Source organism: Grammomys surdaster, unplaced genomic scaffold (genome assembly GCF_004785775.1).
Source record: "Grammomys surdaster isolate TR1022 unplaced genomic scaffold, NIH_TR_1.0 126071, whole genome shotgun sequence".
NCBI classification, from domain to species: Eukaryota; Metazoa; Chordata; class Mammalia; order Rodentia; family Muridae; genus Grammomys; species Grammomys surdaster.
This window is the reverse complement of record NW_021620880.1, coordinates 2321758-2343355: the sequence shown is the minus strand read 5'-3', so window position 1 is coordinate 2343355 and position 21598 is coordinate 2321758. Positions and strand designations below refer to the sequence as shown.

Below are 21598 nucleotides of genomic sequence, written 5' to 3'. Positions count from 1 at the left end.
TCTCTCTCTCTCTCTCTCTCTCTCTCTCTCTCTCTCTCTCTCTCTCTCTCTCTCCAGTCCATGCAAATCTGGTATTTCTAAGTGGAGGAAAGATTTAAAGTTTTCAACCAATCCATGAAAAATCAAAGTCACCCGTGTTTTTGTTGCCAATTTTATTGCATAATTTTAAATGGAAACTAGCTACCTTTAGTGAGGAGCAAATGAAAGTGCAGAAATTTGGGGAAGAATGACGATAAGTTCATGGCCAGTTGCAACACTTACAGCTGGTATCAAAAACAAGCCCTGTCTGACAATGTTGTTTGTATGTGATTCCATGGATGCAGTTCCAGAAAGCATTTTTGTCATCTGCCACAGGGTAGAGGCCATCTGCCTTGCCAGCACAGAATCCACTGCCTTCAGAGCTTCCTCCTGAACTTCCACCCCCACTCCCACTTCCTGGAGGAGATGTCACTGGCTCAGAAGGCAGGTCAGGATCTGTACAACCTGAAACATAAAGTAGAGAGAGTCAAAGGGTAGGCTTGCTGCAGCAGTGAACTTTATGTGGAAGTAAAGAAAACTATGTGCATTATTGCAGAAGATGGATGCAATTAGCTGTGATCTCATGACTAAAGAGACTGTAAGACATAGCAGGAACTAAGAAAATGTGTAATGTGAATACACGTCAACATCATTTTGTTCTCTCTTTTGCCATCTAAGGCATTCAAAAAAGACCTAATATGCAATAACAAATATTTTTAAGATCAGGCTATAAATACCTTTGAAAGAAAAATATGGGAACAGTTATGGAAGTTGAAATATTCCCTGAGTGATAGACTGGAGATATATATATATATATGCAAAGCTTCCTGTTAAATTTTCTCCAGGAGCCTAAGCAAGACATTGAATAAGAAACACATGCACATGTGCACACACACACACACACACACAGGCAGGGAGGGAGGGGAGAAGGGAGGGAGTGTTGTATGCTAAAGGGAAGCACAATTTCTTCAAACTCTTAAAAACCTTGAGATCCTAGAAAATCTGATCTTATATGCCCCAAATATAGGCTTGGTCTTCCATAATTCCCTTAGAAATTGAGATGTAGCAAATGTCAATAACTTTCTATCACCTGGGCAAGTACAACAGACTGAAATAGGAAGAATGTCCCAAAGCAATAGGGGTGAGAATGCCAAGATGGCCTTTAAATTGATAAACAGACATTATTAACACACACACACACACACACACACACACACACACACACACACACATACTTATGCTGTCATTTACCTGCATTGGATACACCAAGAGCTTTGTTCAAAGTAGAAGTCAGAGGGAATTTTCCCTGGTCACAGAAAGAGCCAGTGAAGTCGTCAAGGTCAATGGCCCAGATCATAGCACCTCCAAAATTATTCTCCTTAAGCCACTGAGCCTGTTTAAGAGTAGAGGGTAGAGGTTCATTTGATTTCCTGATCCTTGGGACTGTTATGCCAGCAAATCCAAGAAGGTGACCGTACCTTGACACTGAAACTCTTGATATTGTCATAGCCAACCCACTCATTAGCCTTATAGGCATAGGGCACTTCTTGGGGGGCATCCCAGACCTCAGTGGCTCCATTTCTCAGAAAGGTGCAAATCTATAAATGCCAAGAGAGTCAAGCCCTTTAAAATTAATCCCATGAAAGAGAAAACACATTATTTTTTTTCCTTTCATATCCTCAGTTGGGGTTACCTGACTTTTATAATTCAGTTTTGTTTGTAGAAGATAAACTTGAGTTATCTTCATGTTTGCAGTGATGGAGATGAGACTCAGAACTAGATAAGTACATGCTCTATCACCCTCACTATATCACATCCCTAGTCTTTGCTCTACTCCCGAGAGAGAGAGAGAGAGAGAGAGAGAGAGAGAGAGAGAGAGAGAGAGTAGGATCATCCTCCTTCAGCTTTTCTGAATGCAGAAATTGCAGATATGAGCAAACCAAAACTGCAAAAATCTGTCATGAAAAAACATTGTATGGTATGATCCTAATTTTAAGATACTCAGACTGCCTTACTTCTCAAATTCTACATTTTATCCATATTTTAGTACTAAAATTTTGGAATCTATAGTAGTGTAAGAAATTTACTTATTTTATTTCATTCTCTATTAATGTAAACATCCTTAATATTATGGTCTGTTGCTTGAAGAAATATTGTTTGGGTTAAGTAAAGATGTATAGAAGTATCCAAACCCTGCGGCACCATGAGGAGAGCAACAATACCAACTAACCACAGCTCCCAGGGTCTAAACCACCAGCCTGGGAGCACTTAGGGAGGGATCCAGGGCTTCATCTGAATACGTAAGAGTGGAGGGCTCTGCTGGGCATAGGTGGAAGAAGAGATCCTTGACCTCATGAAGGCTGGACGCCCCAGGGGGTGGGAATTTTGAGGGTGGGGAGGTGGGAGTTGGGAGGTAGGTACGGGTTACATCCACAGAGAAGAAGGAAGAGGGGTGAGTGGATAGGGGGTTCCTGGTTGGATGGGAGATGGGGTAAGGGGACAACATATAAAATGTAAATAAAACATCCAATAAAAAAATTTTTAAAAAAGAAGTATCCAAACCCTTTTCTAAGCTGAAGACTATGTACGACTTAGGTTCCATAATTCAGAGAGCACCATATATCCAATCTACTGACCTCATAGTAGGCCCAGAACCCAGCCTGCCTGGTATAGGGCCCAGCAGGGCCATCACCAGACGTAGGGGCACCAATTCCAGTATCAGAGGGGTTTCTCAGGGTGAAGGTGTGTCCATACTCTGGGAATCCAACAATGAGCTTCTCAGCTGGGGCTCCATTGTTCTTCCAGTAATTCATTATATAATCCTGTAATAGCAGCAGGTTAGACACAGGACCTGAATAGCCAGTAGCCTGTGTTAGGATCCAGGCAAATTATATGATGTTCATAATGAGTGGATTTATTTATTGGTACTTTGTTTTTCAAATTTTGGATGAAATTGTAGTAATGGCCAATAGATTAAAATATTTACCTAAATAAATTAGCCTCTGAACTTGCGTTAATCTGGAGCCTGATTTTCTATGTGATTTATACTCCCTTCCCCAGTGTGCAGTTTTGTAGGGTCTTACCACATTGAGGTAGGCATTGCTGCCAGTCTCAGTAGGGAATTTGTAAAGAGGACTGTTCTCCCCAGTGTACCCCTCCCAGGAGCCATGGAGATCATATGTCATGACGTGGATGTAATCCAGGTACCTGAGAGGTAGTAAGATTTAAAATCATTTCCAATAACTGTTTCTCACATCTATGCAGGCAAAGATACCTTTCTCACAACAAGTGTGCAGACAAGGTCTTTGAGCACAAGACATCTCAAGAATAAGTACAATGCTTAAAAGCTTCTCACAGAAGTTTAGGATAAGGGCACCACTCACAGAGAAAGTTCAGGGATCTCATAGCCAGCCTGGATATTGGAAATGCCAGCAGCTACAGCAGCAGTAACCATCAGTCTGGGCTTGTTGCTCTTAATAGCCTCCTGCTCAAAAGCTTCACGCATTTCCTGCAAAATAAGGCAAGCATGCTTGAAGTTAATTTCAGCTATTTAAATAATAATAAATCCATGTTTGCACAGTGTCTTTCTTCACCAAAGTACTTTCAACTATTTTGTCTGACTTCAATCTATTATACCTTAATAAAGTCAATAACATAGATGTAATTTAAAAATTCCAATTATGTAGTAAATGCAAGAGTTGGGAAATTGACAACAGAGTCTTGGAATCCAAGATCTCAGATTTCAGGTCAGAGCTCACTTGTCTCACATCATTTTGAAGATACATTCTCTGCAGTATACTTATATAGCTTTCAATGGTTTGGAAAGTAGCTTCCATATTCCTTGCAACACAGACATGTCATTAAATGAATTGCTAAATTAGCCAGTGGGGAAGGTGGGAATGGCTGGGTGACAAGTTCAATTCAGTGCCAGATGTTAATTCACCTACAACCTGTATGTGGTGGTTCTAATAGGTATGGCCCCCATAGACTCGGATGCTTTGTACATAAAAAGTGGCACTACTAGGAGGCATGTGGAGTTGGTGGAGCTTTGTTGGAAGAAGTGTGCCACTATGAGGAAGGGAGCTTTGAGATGCCCTATGCTCAAGCTATGCCCAGTGTAGCACCCAAGCTCTCAATGCTGCCCAGGAATCAAGACATAGAAATTTCAGTGTCTTCTCCAGCACCCATATCTGCCTAAACGCTGCTATGTTTCCTGCCAGGACAATAATGGACTAAGGCATCTGTAACTGTAAAACAGCCCCAGTTAAGCATTTTCTTTATAAAAGTTGCCATGGTTGACCTGGAGCAGAGATAGCAGAGGTGAGATGTATGCTTCTCCCTGAGCTCCATTGCCTGCCTTCTCAAGGATGCCCCAGAAACATCCAGTTCACACTGATCCACACCAGTCCCCTGCCTACCAGGTCCACCTGGAGCATAGTCAGCAGAGATATGCAGCATGCTCTTCCCTGAGATCCATTGTCAGGTCCAAGCCTCAGCCTTCCTCCATTCCTCAAGGAGTCTTGCTTTAATCAAGAGTACTGAGCCAACATTAAGGACAATGAGATGGTTAAAGGTGGTTAAAGTCCAGTGTAAGAACACAATCAACTACAATAGCAAGGGCAATATGGCACCACCATAGATCAGCTATCCTGCTACAGCAAGCCCTGGACATCACAGTCAAAACAAAAGAAACCTTAAATGACCTTAAATCCAATTTTATAAAGTAGATAGATCTCTTTAAAGAGGGAATTAATAAATCCCTTAAAGAAATATAGGAGAATGAAATCAAACAGGTGAAGGAAATGAGCAAAACTGTTCAAGACCTTACAATACAAATAGAAGCAATAGAGAAAACACAAACGGAGAGAATCTTGTAACAGAAACTACAGATGCAATTACCAATATAATACAAGAGATGGAGGAGAGAATCTCAGGCACAGATGATACACAAAATTGATGCATTGGTTTAAAAAATGCAAAATCTAAGAAGTTCATAATGAAAAACATCTAGAAAACTTGGGGCACTATAAAAAGACAAAACCTAAGAATAATAAGAATATAAGTAGGAGGAGATTTTCAGCTGACAGTCACAGAAAATATCTTCAACAAACTGATAGGAGAAAATTTCCCTAACCTAAAGAAAGAAATATCTAAAAATGTACAAGAAGCTTACAGAACAACAACAAATATAGTGGACCAAAATAGAAAATCTTACCACCACATAGTAATCAGAATGCTAAATGGACAGAACAAAGAAATAATATTTAAAGATGCAAGAAAAAAGACCAAGTAACATATAAAGTCAGACCTATCAAAAGTACATATGACTTCTCAACAGAGACTCTTTAGAGACAGTCTTTTAAGCCAGAAGATCCTGGGCAGATGTCTTTCAGACCACAGGTGTCAAGCCAGACTATAATACCCAGCAAAATTTTCAGTCACCTTAGATGGAGAAACCAAGATATTCTATGGCAAAACCACATTTAATCAATACCTTTCCACTTATCCAGCACTACAAAGGATACTAGAAGAAAAAGTCAAACAAAAGGAGGGTAATTACATCCATGAAAATATAAGAAATAAATAATTTCACATGAGCAAAACCAAAAGGAGGCACACACACACACACACACACACACACACACACACACACTGCACATCAAACTAACAGAAAGTAGCAATCATTGGTCATTAATATCTCTCAATATCAATTGATTTAATTCCCCAATAAAAAAGAAGAGAGGGGATGCCTAAACAGAGCCCATCATTTTACTGCATGCAAGAAGCACACTTCAGGAACAAAGGTAGATATTACCTCAGAGTAAATGACTGAAAAAAAGCTTTCCAAGCAAACTGATCCAATAAACAAGCTGGAGTAGCCATTTTACTATCTAATAAAACAGAATTGCAAGCAAAAGTAATCAAATGAGTGGGGAAGGATACTTCATGATATTAAAACAAAAATCCACCAAGATGAGGCCTCAATTCTGAACATCTATTCCCCCAATGCAAGGACATCCGCATTCATGAAAGAAACATTAATTAAAGCTTAAATAAAATGTCACATTCCACACATTGATAGTAGGAGACTTTAACACCCCACTCTCACCAATGGACAGCTCATTGAAAGACCACAGAACTTCTATAACTGAAAAACAACTTCAGCAAAGTGGCTAGATATAAAATTACCTCAAACAAATCAGTTCCCTTCCTTTATACAAATGATAAATGGACTGAGAAAGAATTAGGGAATCAACACTCATCACAATAGTCACATATATAATATAAAATGTCTTCGGGTAACTCTAAACAAACAAGTGAAAAATCTGTATGACAAGAACTTCAAGTCTCACAAGAAAGAAATTGAAGACCTCAGAAAATGAAGAGATCTCCCATGCTCATAGATTGGTAGGATAAACATAGTAAAAATGTCTATCTTACTACAATTGATCTACAGATTTAATTCCATCTCCATCAAAATTCCAACACAATTCTTCAAAGACATGGAAAGAGTAATTGTCAATTTCTTATGAAAAAACAAAAAACCTGGGATAGCAAAAGCAATTCTTCACAATAAAAGAACTTCTGGATGATTCACTATCCCTAACCTCAAGCAATACTACAGAGCAATAGTGACAAAAAAACTGCAAGGGATTGGTACAGATACAGACAGGTTGATCAATGGAATAGAATTGAAGACTCAGAAATAAAACCACACATTTATGGACACTTAATCTTTGACAAAAACAAAAGCCAAAAATATACAATGGACAAAAGAAAGCATCTTAAGAAAATGGTGCTGGTCTAACTGGCAGTTGGTATGTAGAAAAATGAAAATAGATCCATATTTGTCACCTTGCTCACAGCTCAAGTCCAAGTGGATCAAAGACCTCAACATGAAATTGGATACATTGAATTTAAGTCAGAAAGAGCCTTGAAATAATCAGCACAGTGAGAAATTTCCTAAACAGAACTGAATGGCTCAGACTCTAAGATCAAGAGTCATTGATAAATGGTACTTCACAAAACTGAAAAGCTTCCGTAAGGCAAAGAACATAATCAATAAGACAAATTGGCAACCTACAGATTAGGAAAACAATCTTCACTAACCCCACATCTGATAGAGGGATAATATCCAAAATATATAGAGAATACAAGAAGCTAACCTCCAAAAAACAAAACTCAGGTGACAGCACATGTTAGCAAGAATATGGATAAAGAGGAACACTCTTCCATTGTTGATGGGATTACAAACTGGTACAACCACTCTAGAAACCAATCTAGCGGTTCCTGAGAAAATTGGAAAGAGTTCTACCTGAAGACCCAGCTATACCACTCTTGGGCATATACCCAAAAGATGCCCCACCATACCACAAGGACATATCCTCCACCATGTTTATAGCAACCTTATTTGTAGTAGCCAGAAGCTGGAAACAATCCAGAAGTCCCTTACCTGAAGAATGAATACAGAGAATGTGGTTCATTTATACAATACAATACTATCCAGCTATTAAAAATAAGGACATCATGAATTTTGCAGGCAAATGGATGCAATTAAAAAATGTCATGAGTGAGGTAAGTCTGGCCCAAAGGTCCATGCATGGTATGTACTCACTGATAAGCTGATATTAGCCAAAAAGTACAAAATACCTAGGATGTAACCTACAGACTGTAAGACGTGTAATAGGGAAAAAGGAGGAGGGATGGAGAGGAACTGTGGGATGGGGACTGAGGGAGGCAACAAGTGGAATATAAATAAATAAAATAAATTTTAATACAATGGAGCACAGAGCCAAATAGAAAATTCTCAACAGAGCAGTCTCTAAAAGCTGAGAAGCACTTAAAGAAATATTCAACAACCTGAGTCATCAGAAAAGAGTAAATCAAAACCACTTTGAGATTCCATATTATACCTATCAGAATGTTTTAGATCAAAAACTCAAGTGCCAGCACATACTGCAGAGTATATGGAGCGAGGGATCACTCCTTCATTGCTGGTTGGAGTGCAAACTGTTGACTGCCTTTGGATTCCTTTCCCCTAGCTGGGCTGTCTTGTCTGGACTCAGTAGGAGAGGATGTTTTTAGTCCTGCTGTGACTTGTGTGTTCTTGTCCTGCCAGGTCATGTTAATACCCTCAGAGGGCCTTCCTTATCTTAGGAAGAGGGGGTTATGGGGTAGAGGTGTGATGGTGTCACTTGGAGGAGAAGAGGGAAGTAGGCTTCGATAAGGAAGTAAAGTGAATAAATAAATACATTAATGCAAACAAGAGTTGCCATGTTCATGGTATCTCTTCATGGCAATAAAACTTTAAGACACTTGTGTGACTCTTATTTACTTAGAGTACCGAGTTGAGATCCTATAATGACATTATTTAGGACACCAAATGGTATTCCAAGCATACCTCTGGATATTACTATGTGGTTTGTGTTGAAAAACTAAGACATTTATTTGAAAGGATAAGAATTATAAACAGTGTTATGTCTATCTTCAAATGTTAAACTCAGATACTGTAATGTGTGTGGTTTTATTCTGCATCACTTCAGTGATCAGAACTGTAGCCAATAAGTAGATTTTATAACTTATAACAATCCTGTTCAACTAAAAGTAGAGGCCCTATCCTGATCTTTGGAGCTATCTAACAAAAAGTAAAGTGGTGCTGTGGAGACAGCTCAATTGTTAATGTGAGGAAACTGGCTAAAACTCAAGGTAGATAGTGCCTGAGAAATGACCTCACATACATGTTACTTCACAAATGTATACCACATATATACACAAATAAAAGTAATTTGGATTTTCTAAAATCTTGTGTGCATGAGTGTGTGTTCACTCATATGCGTGCCTATAAGCACACGTGACAATCTCATATGTCAGTCCTCACCTTCTGCCTTCTTTGAGACACCTTTTTTGTTTGTTGCTACTGTATATACCAAGCTAGCTGACCCAGGAGTTTCCACCATCTCACTAGAAGCACTAGAATTGTGTGTGTGCATTGCTGTATCTGGTTCTTATGTGGAGTATGTTGATTTGAGTTCAGGATCTCATCCTTTGGAGAACGTTTTTACTGACTGAGGCATCTTGCTAGCCAAAAAGCCAGCTGATGAGCTGATGTATAAATTGATGTAAAAAAATAATCAACATTGGAAGAAAGTAAGTCTAAAATCCATATTGTGGTGATGTCACTAAGATGTCAGAAAATGGACAGGATATTTTAACAAGCTTGGTCCAGAAATTTCAAAAAGAAAGACTTTGGCTCAAGTCAAACTGCTAGATGGAAATGCCAAACAAAGTTACAAGACTACCTCAACCTGGACCTGCAACCCAAACCTCTTCCCACAATTCAGCTCTGATCAACCTTAACTTTCATTGCCTCAATCTTATGGGTTTGATTTGCCTAGATGAGACTGTATAACAAGAAATGATGTGTTTGGCAGGTTCATATGGTGGACTACATTCATTCACATGGTGGAAACTATATACTTGCAAGCTGCATGCTATGATACTTTGCCTAATGGAACAACTACTTCTCTAAAATGGAGATAATTCTAACATGCAGTCCACTGCCTTATACTGTATCTGGGGTTCTAGTTACTGTCCAATCTGCTGCCCCTTCCAGTGTACTCAAGAAACATTTTCCTATTGCTCTGGTGTTAAGAGTCAATTTACTCGCTGGCAGTTCCTTGCCCAATTTGGTAAACCTCATAGATGTTGTGTTTATTGCTTTGTTTACTTGTTCTTGGAAATCATATACCCTTGCTGTAAAGCTCAGTTGTGTTCTTTGTCATGCCTTCTAGGTTGGTATTCATTCAATTCATTGTGGTAATTGTAGATACTCATATCCAAAGCTAAATTAACCAGTATTTTATTATTCTTCCTGTCTATACCAGTAGCACTATAATAAAATTAGTTCTCAGAATTAGAAAAAGATGAATTTTTTTCTATGTCAAACCCAATTCCTGCTGATATTTGTTCTCTTTATGTCTCCGTGTATATTTTCTATTTGCATCAGTGCTAGATCCATTTGGGACCTTGGTCACCTCTAGCTTAACTTACTTCATTGACTTCCTACTCTATCCTGCCTTTGCACTCAAAGTTCGTAATTCATAATTGATTCAAAAATAAGTATTCCAAAGTATACAAGTCTGATTATATTTATCAATGTGCAAATCTTTCAAAGATTTACATTTTCCTAAGGTGAGTTTAATTTTTTAACTTAATGTAAAAATGTGCATGTAACCTGATTCTTGCTGTCTGCATGTTCTCATGGGCTTAAAACTCACTCCTCACTTGCTCACATGAAACTGTCTTCTTTTGTGTCATTTCCACCTGCACTGAATTAGATAACGCCAAGTTCTCTCAATACTAAGATCCAGCCTCACTTTACCTAGGAAGTTCCTTGTGACCTTGTCTAAGAGAAGAATTGTGACTCTGCATTTGCTTTTCGATTCTGTAGACCTTGGATCTTGTGTAGTTTATCACAGCATTTATCAAAGTGTGCTACAGTTGTTGCTTATGCTTCAGTTCTCCACTTCAGATATGTGTTCTTTAACATTGAGACTCTCCCTTACTTTTGGTTTTAACCTTTCTCTAATAACTGGGACAGAGCATTGATTACTCAATAACAATAGACAGTTTTTGTGTCTCAGACTGACATGGGAGGTATTTATGGCACTACCTGTATGATTTCCAAATTATTTATGCCCTTTTAGTACCTTAACTATTTATCTGCATAATAAAGGTTGTAATGCTTAAGGAACCTCTATCATTTAGTAAATGTCAAGATAAAGTGAACTGTGGTTCTAAAGCCAGCATGTAGAGTGATGTGCAGCATATAGATTGTTCAAGGACTACATGATATCTAAGAAACTATCTTATGCTAAGATTCCATAATTCTAAAGTCATGTTTGGTTTTATTGTGCAAGCATCTGGTCCTCATTGGAAAAAAAAAAGTAGACTTTCAATATTATAGGGTTAACATCTTTCCCTGGTTTCCTCACCTTCACCAGGACAGTGAAGAGTTGCTTGTCCTCAGGAGGGCTCCCACGTGAGCCTGGGTATTCCCAGTCCAGGTCCAGTCCATCAAACCCATACTGACGCAGGAATTTGATGACTGAGGTAATGAAGGTCTGGCGGTTCTGAGAAGTGGAAACCATGGCAGTGAAACTGAGGAAAACCAAAAAAGTCAGAGTAAGGCCTTGGTGTTCTGAATACATTGGAATAAAAATAGGTTAAAGTTCAATTTCTGCCCCACAGTCCTTGACCAGGACCTGACTGAGGACTGAAGTGTGTTCCAGGGCTGTCCTGGTCACTCTTTGCAATCATTACTCTTACCAACCATAGTACCTCAGCATTCACTTTATTTTACTATTCTTCCCAACTCCTAATTCAAACATTTTCCCAAAATGCTTTTGTTGTTTATAAGTCTTGTTTTGTACACTGGTCTCATTTTCCTTTCTCAGGAAGACAGACAAAAGATATACAGGGCCTTCATCAGACCTTATAGCCTTCATATACTTTAAGATTCTTTTTTGAAGTGGGCAGCTAAAGCTCAGAGGATGGTGTCCCAAAACATCCATCCAAATTTATCCATATGAAAGCCAGAGTAGTCAATCTAAAATTTTCTGATAAGTATTGATGATCTGACATGGTAACTTACTAAGTAAAGATATTCATTTAATGGATCTCTTTAATATCCATTTGCAATTTTGAAGTATAAAAGGATATGAATCATGCTAGGGTATACTGTTTTTGATAGTAAATGAACGAATGACTTTCTAGAGAGAACTTACGGAGCAGTTCCAAAGTTCCAGCCTCCAATTGCCAGGAGCGTTTTCAGTTTGCTGTTCCTATAAAGCAAAATATAAACAAAGAAATTTTCAAATCCATGAGTCCTGTCATTTAAAATAACATTTCTGCTTATGATATTGAACTTGCTCAAATTATTCACAGTAGGATTAATATGGTACTATTTACTTGAAAGCTTTTTGAGCTATTTTTTCCACTATTGAAACATTCTTTACAAAAGCTTTTTGTATTATCACCATAAATAAGATTGGGGATATGCAGAGAAATCAGAATTATATAATTGATTGGGTTTATTGCTAGCAATATTTGTACTACATATAACTTAAAAAGCATAATTAGCTCATTGCCCTTTCCTCAAATAAAATGTTAAATGTTGCTTAAATATAATCACATTTTATCCTATATAATAATTAATATGTTATTGGACTATCACTGAAAACATAGGTAGCAAGTGCAAAAAGCACAATGGAATTACATAAAATTAAAGCTTCTACACAGCAAAGGAGTAAAGACAATAGAGAAAGGACACAATATGTAGATCACATGGTTTGTAGCTGGGTGAGACCAATGGTTACCTTTCTCTTCTTGAAGCATGCAGAATACCTCAAAGTACTTTCTAGCATCATGAATGCTATGTGGTAGTGATGAAGCTCCTAGCTAGGCCCCAGCTTGATTTCTCCATATTTGATGACATAAATGATGGTGTACTCAGAAATAGACCCTTAGCATTACATTATGGAAAATAACCAACAGCTTTAGCAATATCCTGTGATTGAGTGGGTTGTTTAGGGACCCTTCTGGCCAGTGATTTAATATGGTATAACCCACTCTTGTCATTTGAAGTTTTATTTGGTGGCATAAGATTTTGGTTTGGGACTAGAAGCCACAACAGCACCTAGAACCTTGGGAAAATGGCCCACCTACAAGCCACTTACATTCCCTCAGTGCCTGCTCAGCCTTCCTCCAACTGCCTTTCCTCTATGTGTCATCATATTCTCAGACCACAACTCTGGTGTAAGCCTCCTGCCACACCAGAGGCTATGCCACTCACCAGAATCTCAGGTAGGCTGGTTTTGTGTGGACTGCACCACTTTCTCAGTGCTTACCAACCCCATAACAACCAATCCTCCCTGTTATCATACCCCGGCCCTCAACTCCAGAGAAGGCACCCTGCAGTACCAGAGGAAATAGTAGCCTAGGCTACATGAGATCCTGTATGAGGGGGAAGAAGGAAGAGGAGGAGGAGGAGGAGGAGGAGGAGGAGGAGGAGGAGGAGGAGGAGGGAGGAGGAGGAGGAGAAGAAGAAGAAGAAGAAGAAGAAGAAGAAGAAGAAGAAGAAGAAGAATTCCAGCTCAAAGACCAAGAAAGTATTTTCAACAAAATCATAGAAGAACAATCTCTTAAACTTAAAAAAAAAAAAAAGACATGCCTATAAAGGTACAAGCTTGCTGAACAGCAAATATATTGGATAAGAAAAGAAAGTCCTAATCTCCACAACCACCACTACATAATAATAAAAACACTAAGCATTCAAAACAAGGAAAAATATTAAAAGCTGCAAGGGGAAAAGACCAAGTAACATAAAAACAGAACTATTAGAATTACATCTGATTTCTCAATGGACACCCACAAGACCCCAGCGTGGGAGATGGCTTTGCCAATCTTAGAAATGAGACTCTAATGTTTAAAGATTATCCAATAGCTTTATATATTTGGTAATGCTCAATAACAAGATGCCCACACAATTAGAGGTGTAACACAATACCCAACCTAGATATATCAACTACCTTTGACTGCTAGAGACACGCGCTCGTCTGCTGTCATGTTCCACTCTCTCTTGTCCTCTCTCCCCCAGCTCCTCCTCTTCCTTTCCTTACTCCTTCCACCTTAGCTCCTCCCAACTTGCAGGAAAATATGCCACTACAGGGGGAGAGAAAAAGGTATGGGCCAGAACAGGTATTAGAAGGGACAAGAGAGAAGTACAGAGAGTCAGCAAATTGAACAGAACCGTGTAGCAGTGGGGGATGGGAAACTGGGGGTAGCCACTAGAAAGTCCCAGCCTCCAAGGAAGTGAGAGGCTTCCAGGACCTAACAGTGATGACTTTAGCTGAAATATCCAACAAAGGTGATTTACCTTTAGAGACCACCTCCAGTAGTTAGGCATGGCCTCCAGTTAAGTAATGGGGTCACCTGCTCATCTCAAACTTTTTAACCCAGAAATGTCCCTATCCAAAAGAAAGACAGGAACAAAAAATGAATCAGAGACCGCCCCACCTAGGGATCCATCCCATCTGCAGACGCTAAACCCCCACACTATTACTGATCCCAAAAAGCACTTGCAGACAGGAGCTTAATATGGCCATTCCCTGAGAGGTTCTACCAGCACCTGACGAATACAGATGCAGATACTCACAACTAACCATAAGACTGAGCCTGGGGACTCCAATGGAAGAGCTAGGGGAAGGGCTTAAAGAGCCTGAATGGCATTGCAACCCCATAAAAAGAACCATATCAGATAACTGGACCACCCTGAGCTCCCAGGGACAGTACCACCATCCAATGAGTATACATGGAGGGAGCCATGGCTCCAGATACATATGTAGCAGAAGATGGCCTTATCTGACACCATTGGGAGGGGAGGCCCTTGGGCCTTGATGCCACAGTGTAGGAGGATGCTAGAGCAATGAGGCTGGAGTCGTTATTGAGTGGAGAAGCAATCTCAGAGGCAAAGGGGAGGAGAGAGGAGGGATGGGCTGGGAGGGTTGTGGAGGAGTAATTGAGAAGGGTGATGTCAACTGAAATGTAAATGAATAGAATGATTAATTTAAACTTGCCATGGGGAAAAATTTTTAAATAAAGTAGAAGTTACTGGTGTTTTTATATAAATGTTTAGACTTGTGATTTTTAAAGATTTTTATAATATTACTTTTTTAAGATAAATAGTAAAATAATAAAATGATTTGTAACTGCAAATTGTAGTCTGCCAGTAAGAGAATTGGCTTAAAAATGTCTTGCTTGCTTACACTTATATTTAAAACAAGTTGTTTAGTTAAGAATGTATGTGGGTTCTTGGGAATAATGTAAAATGTTTAATCACATAAGGGTATTGAGAAACATGCTGGTTTGTTTGGGTGTTTTTGTTTTTGTTTTGTTTTGTTTTGCTTATACTTACTGTAATCATCCACTTAAGAAAGAAAGAATGTAACTACATTGTAATTTTTATACTGTCTGAGAGATTTTGCTTGGAAATATAAGCTATAGAAGAAAATTAAAGTTGTTGGTGCCCTGCTTCATCCTCTCTCTCTCTCTCTCTCTCTCTCTCTCTCTCTCTCTCTCTCTCTCTCTCTTTCTCTCTCTGTGTGTGTGTGTGTGTGTGTGTGTGTGTGTGTGTGTGTGTGTTTCCACCCTTTTTCACTGCCCCCTAGAGAATCAAGTTTTGCTCCCTCAGAGAAAAGTATGCTGAGTGATTAATCTCTGGCTCCACACATCCCCCTCAGGACCTGATATGTTGAATATGTTGAAGCTGGTCTTTGGCACATATATAAAGCTTAAAGTCTAAGGTTCACATATAGGAAAAGATATGCAATGGCTGTCCCTTTGAATCTGTGTTACCTTCCTCAGGATAAGGGTTCCTAAGCTGTTGATTTCATGTTTCTTAACAGCTTGATATAATAATGTGCAAATGTGCTACATCATTATCTACCAGTTGATGAACATCTAAGCTGTTTCCCATTTCTGATTATTCTGAATAGCACAGCAATGACTGTGGATGAGCAAGTATCTCTGTAGTAAGATATAGAGTCCATTTAGTATATGCCCATGAATTACATAACTAGATCTTGAGGTTGCTTGATTTTTTCAGCTTAAAGAATGAGAAAAAGTATCTATACATCATTTATTTTGTTAAAGGATGAGATTCCAAATATGTAGGACCATAATTGCCCAGGGCTATGGAGGAAGGGTTGGGGGAGCTTTAATCTTAGATACCTCTCATGAGGATGGCAGGAGTTGGCTGTCTCCCCACTCCTTACCTAATGCCATAAAGTCATCTGCCCCTCCATCAGCTCTAGTAAGAATTTATTACCCTGACAGTTATCAAGCTTTACTCTTTGTCTGATCTCATAAAGTTACCCTACACACACATAGGCCCTACAACCTCTGGGCATGCAGATAAATCATCGTCTAACATCCCTAACCTGGCCAATGATACAAAGCCACATAACCCTTGCCCCACAGACCCTGGCCACCTCCTCAGGGGAATGAATACCCCTTTACCACCACCCCCAATAAATGAACTAGTCCTCTGAAGCTGTTCCCAGGTGTGTTTATTGTCAATACTCAGATGCTGCACAGCATGGACCTGTGCCTTAATAAGCATCTCTCCCTCCAGCCCATCTCAGTGTACAATGGGCCTGGCTACTTTGAATGAGAGGCAGACATGGGCTGGCACAAATATATCAAGAACTCAATTCAGTAACAAGGAAAAAGTAACACAATTCTAAGATGAACACAACCCTGAGTATACATTTGCTAAAAGTATATAAATACCTCAAAAGTATATTTAAAAAGGAGATAATTCATTATACATAAGAGAAATGCAAACTTGAACAGCACTGATAGTGTTTCTTCCCAACAAGGGGTGAAAAACAGGTATTGTTAATTATGTAGAGAATACAGAAAACAGTTGGTGTAAATGTTTATAGACATCATACACAAGTGAGGAGATTTCTGAACAAATTTAAAGTATAACCATGGTAAGGCCGAGCAACATTCTTAATAAGGTTAGGTCCAAATGATGCAAAACCAATGATTCAGTCAGATACAAGCACTTCCTGATTTACTGCAGTGTTATTCTTGGTTAACCAAGATACATAATCACTGCAAGTGTTCATCAAAGAATGAATCATTAAAAAAGTATGTGCTTGTTTCAAGGCACAGGCCAAGAAGATTTTGTACTTTTCCACCACCTGGCCCCTCTTACCCCCTCCCCTTGTAAAACATGCTATAAAAAAGCATTTCATGTTCAAAAAAAAAAAAGAAATTAAAAAAAAATGCCAAGGTAAAAAAAAAAAAAAGTATGTGCTATGATATGCAATGAATTATATTATTTAATCATAAAAGGAGTGAAATATAACATGTTTAAATCTGAAAGATAATGTGTTATTTGAAGTAAAAAGGCATAGAATGACAAATGACATATCATTTTTAAGCAATAAAATGAAGCTAAACTAACATATTGAAGTTATCAGGTTTAAGAAGCAGAAGGGAGGATTAAGGAGATGTTGCTCAACAAATACAAACAAGTGAAATAGGAAGAAAAAGTTCAAGAGCTCATCTTTAAACACTGTTTCTATAATTCATAGCACTATGTAGTATTTTGAAAAGCATTAGAAGTTTATGTAAAATGTTTTATCATAAAAATGTATGAAGAATATTTGCTAATTTTCACATGAACCATGCCACAGTTTGTACTTATTTCAGAACATCAATGCATGCATGTGGTTTTGTCAACAGCAACAAAAAAAAATAACAAGGAAGTATCTATGCAGAGGTTCTTGGCCCTGGTGATAATGCCACATATGAGTTTTATCATGTGGAGCAGGCCAAAAATGAAACAAAATAATCACAGAAGAGAGAGTAGAAAGATTGTAGGAAACAGAGACAGTAGACTACAAGAAATGTGTTTGCTAGACACAACAGAGAAGTTGAGCATATGAATTCACAGCACTTATAAGAGTGTGCACCAACATATCCACAACCTCAGGACAGACAGAATATTATCATGAAGAGGGAAGGTTGGCAAAAGGTCCCATTCCTATCTGAAACCACTAGTGCATATTGATAGCCTCTGGAAGAGTCTATTTTCTTCAAGGGTATGACTCCTAGTAGTTAAACCATACTAAATCTTACCACAGTGGGTGCCCATGTACCCAAAAATGTATGAACAGCACAAATTATATTCAATTACTTTGAAATAAAAGCAAGAATGCAAAGTTGCATAGGTAGAGAAAGGGAGCATCTGGAGGGTATGGAAAGAGAATAGTATGATTTGAACACATTATTCAAATTCTTACAGTTAATTTTACAATAAGTAAAAATGATGATAGATGATAGATAGATAGATAGATAGATAGATAGATAGATAGATAGATAGATAATAGATGATAGACAAAAGAAAGAAAGAGAGAGAGGGAGGGAAGGAGAGAGGGAGGGAGGGAGAGAGGGAGGGAGGGAGGGAGGGAGGGAGGGAGGGAGGGAGGAAGGAAGAAAGAAAGAAAGAAAGAAAGAAAGAAAGAAAGAAAGAAAGAAAAGCATTGATTTGTTACATATCACAAATCTGTTGGTTATAAATAACATCTTCAGAAGCAATGATGGTAATAACTATTGGTCCAAAACATATAACTTAGGTATCTATTTACTCCTTTCTTTTACCTGTTTTTCAAGTCATTGAAAGCTTTATAGAGAGTAACATCATTCCATTCTATGGTGGTGATCTCATTGTTCTGCATCCCAGCAAAGGCATAGATCAGGTGAGTACACAGACAGGGGTTAATGTCATCAGGCTTGAAACTCCCCAGGCCTGGCCGATACTGGGCCCAGTTGGTAAAGTAGCATACCAGATTGTAGGCAGACCCTGTAGTGATCAGGAATAAGTATGATGTCCTGGTGTATTTGGTACTGAACTGCTAAAACAGTTTGGGTTCTGCTTCTGTTTCTCTCCCTGCCTCAGAGCCCTGATCTCCAAGTGTAGGTGACTACTGTGAGTACTGTTACATATAAATCAAGAGATGGTAAAAATACATTTGAGGATCTTGAAACAAAAATGCCCGTAGTTTATGAAGCTCAAAAGTCTCATAAAAACTAGTGGGTGAGAATTTAAAACTCTTAAGTGGTCAAGCTATAGAGACTAGCAATAATAGCTGTGCTAAAAGTCTACTCCCCCATAAAGCAAACCCATCTCTCTTTCTCTAATATGTTTTATCTCCTGGTACATTTTTCCAAATATAATTATACTGGAATGTATTTTTACTTAATTATATTAATCAGATAGTTACATTAACTGAATTAAAATATTTAAGTTTTTCGTAGTTAATAGTTTTGTCAAAAGTAGAACATGGAATCAGTAACTCACCCAGCTGAGCATTTAGCAGAAAAGCTAGACCTAGAAAGAGAAAACAGATATTAATTCTGAAGCAGTTGCCTGAATCTTCTAGGATATAACTCTAGAGCCTTATGGTCCATCCTGCATATCATGTGTTGTGACAGCCCAAGTGAAATTTTGCAGTTGTGTAAAGAGGTGATCTTTTCAGTAAACATTGTTTGATCTACACTGTACCACTTGGTCAAAAATTGCCACTATCCCTTTTTACATTCTGCACCATAATTTTGTAAATGTGAAGTCTATTATGTGTAAATCAGGGCTGACTGATGTTACTCCAAATTCACAGCACTCGGTGACCACAGAATCAAATGTGCCTCATTTCCCAGAGCTGATATGAGCTCAGTACTTCAACAGAAAAATCATCCTTTAAAGTAGAAAGTTGAGCTAAAGGAACACATTGATAACATCTTCAGAGAAATTTTGCTACAGAAGATATGCCTCCAGATGCTTCTCCTTGGCTTCGACAGAGATCTTTCTTTAGACATTATGTCCCTCTATAGCCCAGGCTGCCCTTGACCTACAGAACCTCCTGTTTGTGCCACTTGAGTACAAGTATGAGTTTGAACCATTGTCAAGAGTAGTAGGCCAATTATTTCAGCATCTTTTATATACCAGGCTTTGAAATCCCTTTGAAAAACACTTTGAAGCATAACGAAGTTTCTAAAGCACAAATTTAGAGCAGCTTGTAAGGTTTTTTTTTAATTTTCTTTATTGGATGTTTTATTTACATTTCATATGTTGTCCTCTTACCCCATCCCCCACCTACCCAGGAACCCCCTATCCCCTCACCCCTCCTCCTCCTCCTTCTCTGTGGATGTAACCCCTACCTACCTCCCCACTCCCACCTCCCCACCCTCAAAATTCCCACCCCCTGGGGTGTCCAGCCTTCATGAGGTCAAGGATCTCCTCTTCCACCTATGCCCAGCAGGGCCCTCCACTCTTACATATTCAGCTGAAGCCCTGGATCCCTCCCTAAGTGCTCCCAGGCTGGTGGTTTAGACCCTGGAAGCTGTGGTTGGTTGGTTTTGTTGCTCTCCTCATGGTGCCACAAACCCTTTCAGCTCCTTCAGTCTTCACTCTAACTCCTCCATTGAGAACCCCATTATCAGTTCAATGGCTAGTTGTGAGCATCTGCCTCTGAATATGTCAGACTCTTGAAGACCTCTGAGGAGACATCCACATCAGGCTTTTATCAGCATGCACTTCCTGGCTGCCACATCAGCATCTACCTTTGGTGACTGCACATGGGATGGATACTCAGATGGAATGGTCTTCAGATGGCCCCTCCTTCAGTTTCTGTCCCTCACTTTGTCTCTATATTTGCTCCCTTGAGTATTTTGTTGCTCCTTCTGAGAAGGACCGAATCACCCCGACTTGATCTTCCTTCTTTATGAGCTTCATGTGGCCTGTGAGTTGCATCTTGGGTAAGTTTTACTTATGAATTGTCTCTAAACAGCTACTAAATCAACACTTATTGAATGTCTAGAGTGACAATTAGGTCGCCATCATCTTAGCAGGATTATAAAGGAAAATGAATAATCCAGCAGAAAGCAGAACAAAGAAAACTTGCATATCTATGTGAAGATTGCTACTGGTCTTTTGTTTGTTTGTTTGCTTGCTTGCTTGCTTGCTTGCTTGTTTTATCTCCAAAAGAACTATTTCCTATTTACAGAGAAGTAAATAAGCATAATATCAAGTTAAGCCAGGTGGTGCAGGAAGATGAGTAGGGAAAATGAATGGCTGGAAATGACGGAAAAGAGTAAGACAAGTACTGAAAGAATAGGAGACTTACTTTTAGTACCATACCATGCCAGTGACATGAGCTTAGAGAGCAAGAGAAAGACTTATTATATGAAGAAAGAACATTTTCAATGAGAAGAAAGAAACGAAAAGGTCAGAGCTGTCATGCACTGACTGTTTCCTGGTTATGAGATCCTAAGACAGAAGTACATACGGCACTGCCAAAGCTCTGACTACAGACTCACCTGTGACAAGGAGGAGCTTGGCCATGGTTCCTTCAGTACTGCTCCAGCAGAACCTCAAATGGCTTTTTATACCATCTGAGTGCTGCTTATCACAAGGATTTCTAAATGGTCATGGTTTAAGCAAGATGTGACTAATCACTAAATTCACAGATCTCTCCTGCAGACTTGGCTGCTTAGATCACTCGCCTCTGTCATCACCTTTCCTGCCCTGTATGGTCCTGTAACAGCTTGTCTCTGTAGAAGGGTCATGTAAACCAATAGAAACAACTTTGAATCTTAATAGCTTTTTTGGCAGTTCCCACTGTGGACAAACACCTGTTCATATACTGAAGTTCTTTCATTTTGTGGACATTTCATACCTGGCATAAGAGAACATTCTTATTGAAAAGCAAATACCAAAAACCCTTGGAAATTATTAGCTGCTTTAAAACCTTTTTCTTTTATTGAATTTCATATGCAGAATGTACAGTCTGTGCCTAAAGAATTTTTCATCTTTAAGTGATGTTTCCTAAACATTCTGCCTATTCCTATTCTTAAGAGTGACTTCAAGTTAAAATTCTAATTTGGTTTAAGAATTTATGAATGGGTAAATAAAATATCCAGTAAAAAAAATAGCAAACAAGAAAAAAAA

General features: G+C 38.8%; 1 protein-coding gene across 1 annotated transcript; it reads right to left on the bottom strand.

Moving 5' to 3' along the window:
• Nucleotides 1-146: 146 nt before the first annotated feature.
• LOC114611011 (acidic mammalian chitinase) lies at nt 147-21009 on the bottom strand. The gene is made up of 11 exons (XM_028755650.1): nt 20968-21009; nt 18953-18982; nt 18253-18454; nt 11805-11861; nt 11013-11178; nt 3402-3526; nt 3102-3225; nt 2655-2840; nt 1497-1616; nt 1270-1411; nt 147-483 (listed from the first exon to the last, which is right to left on the bottom strand). The coding sequence occupies exons 1-11, from the start codon at nt 20990-20992 to the stop codon at nt 239-241; spliced, it is 1422 nt and encodes a 473-aa protein (XP_028611483.1). The 5' UTR covers nt 20993-21009; the 3' UTR covers nt 147-238.
• Between the last annotated feature and the right edge of the window lie 589 nt (nt 21010-21598).

Coding starts and splice junctions, on each gene's coding strand:
- LOC114611011 (XM_028755650.1), bottom strand. CDS start 20,992: ATGGCCAAGCTCCTCCTTGTCACAG. Junction 1,412..1,496: donor TCAAGAGTTTCAGTGTCAAG/GTACGGTCACCT, acceptor ACTCTTAAACAG/GCTCAGTGGCTTAAGGAGAA. Junction 484..1,269: donor TCTTGGTGTATCCAATGCAG/GTAAATGACAGC, acceptor TTTATGTTTCAG/GTTGTACAGATCCTGACCTG.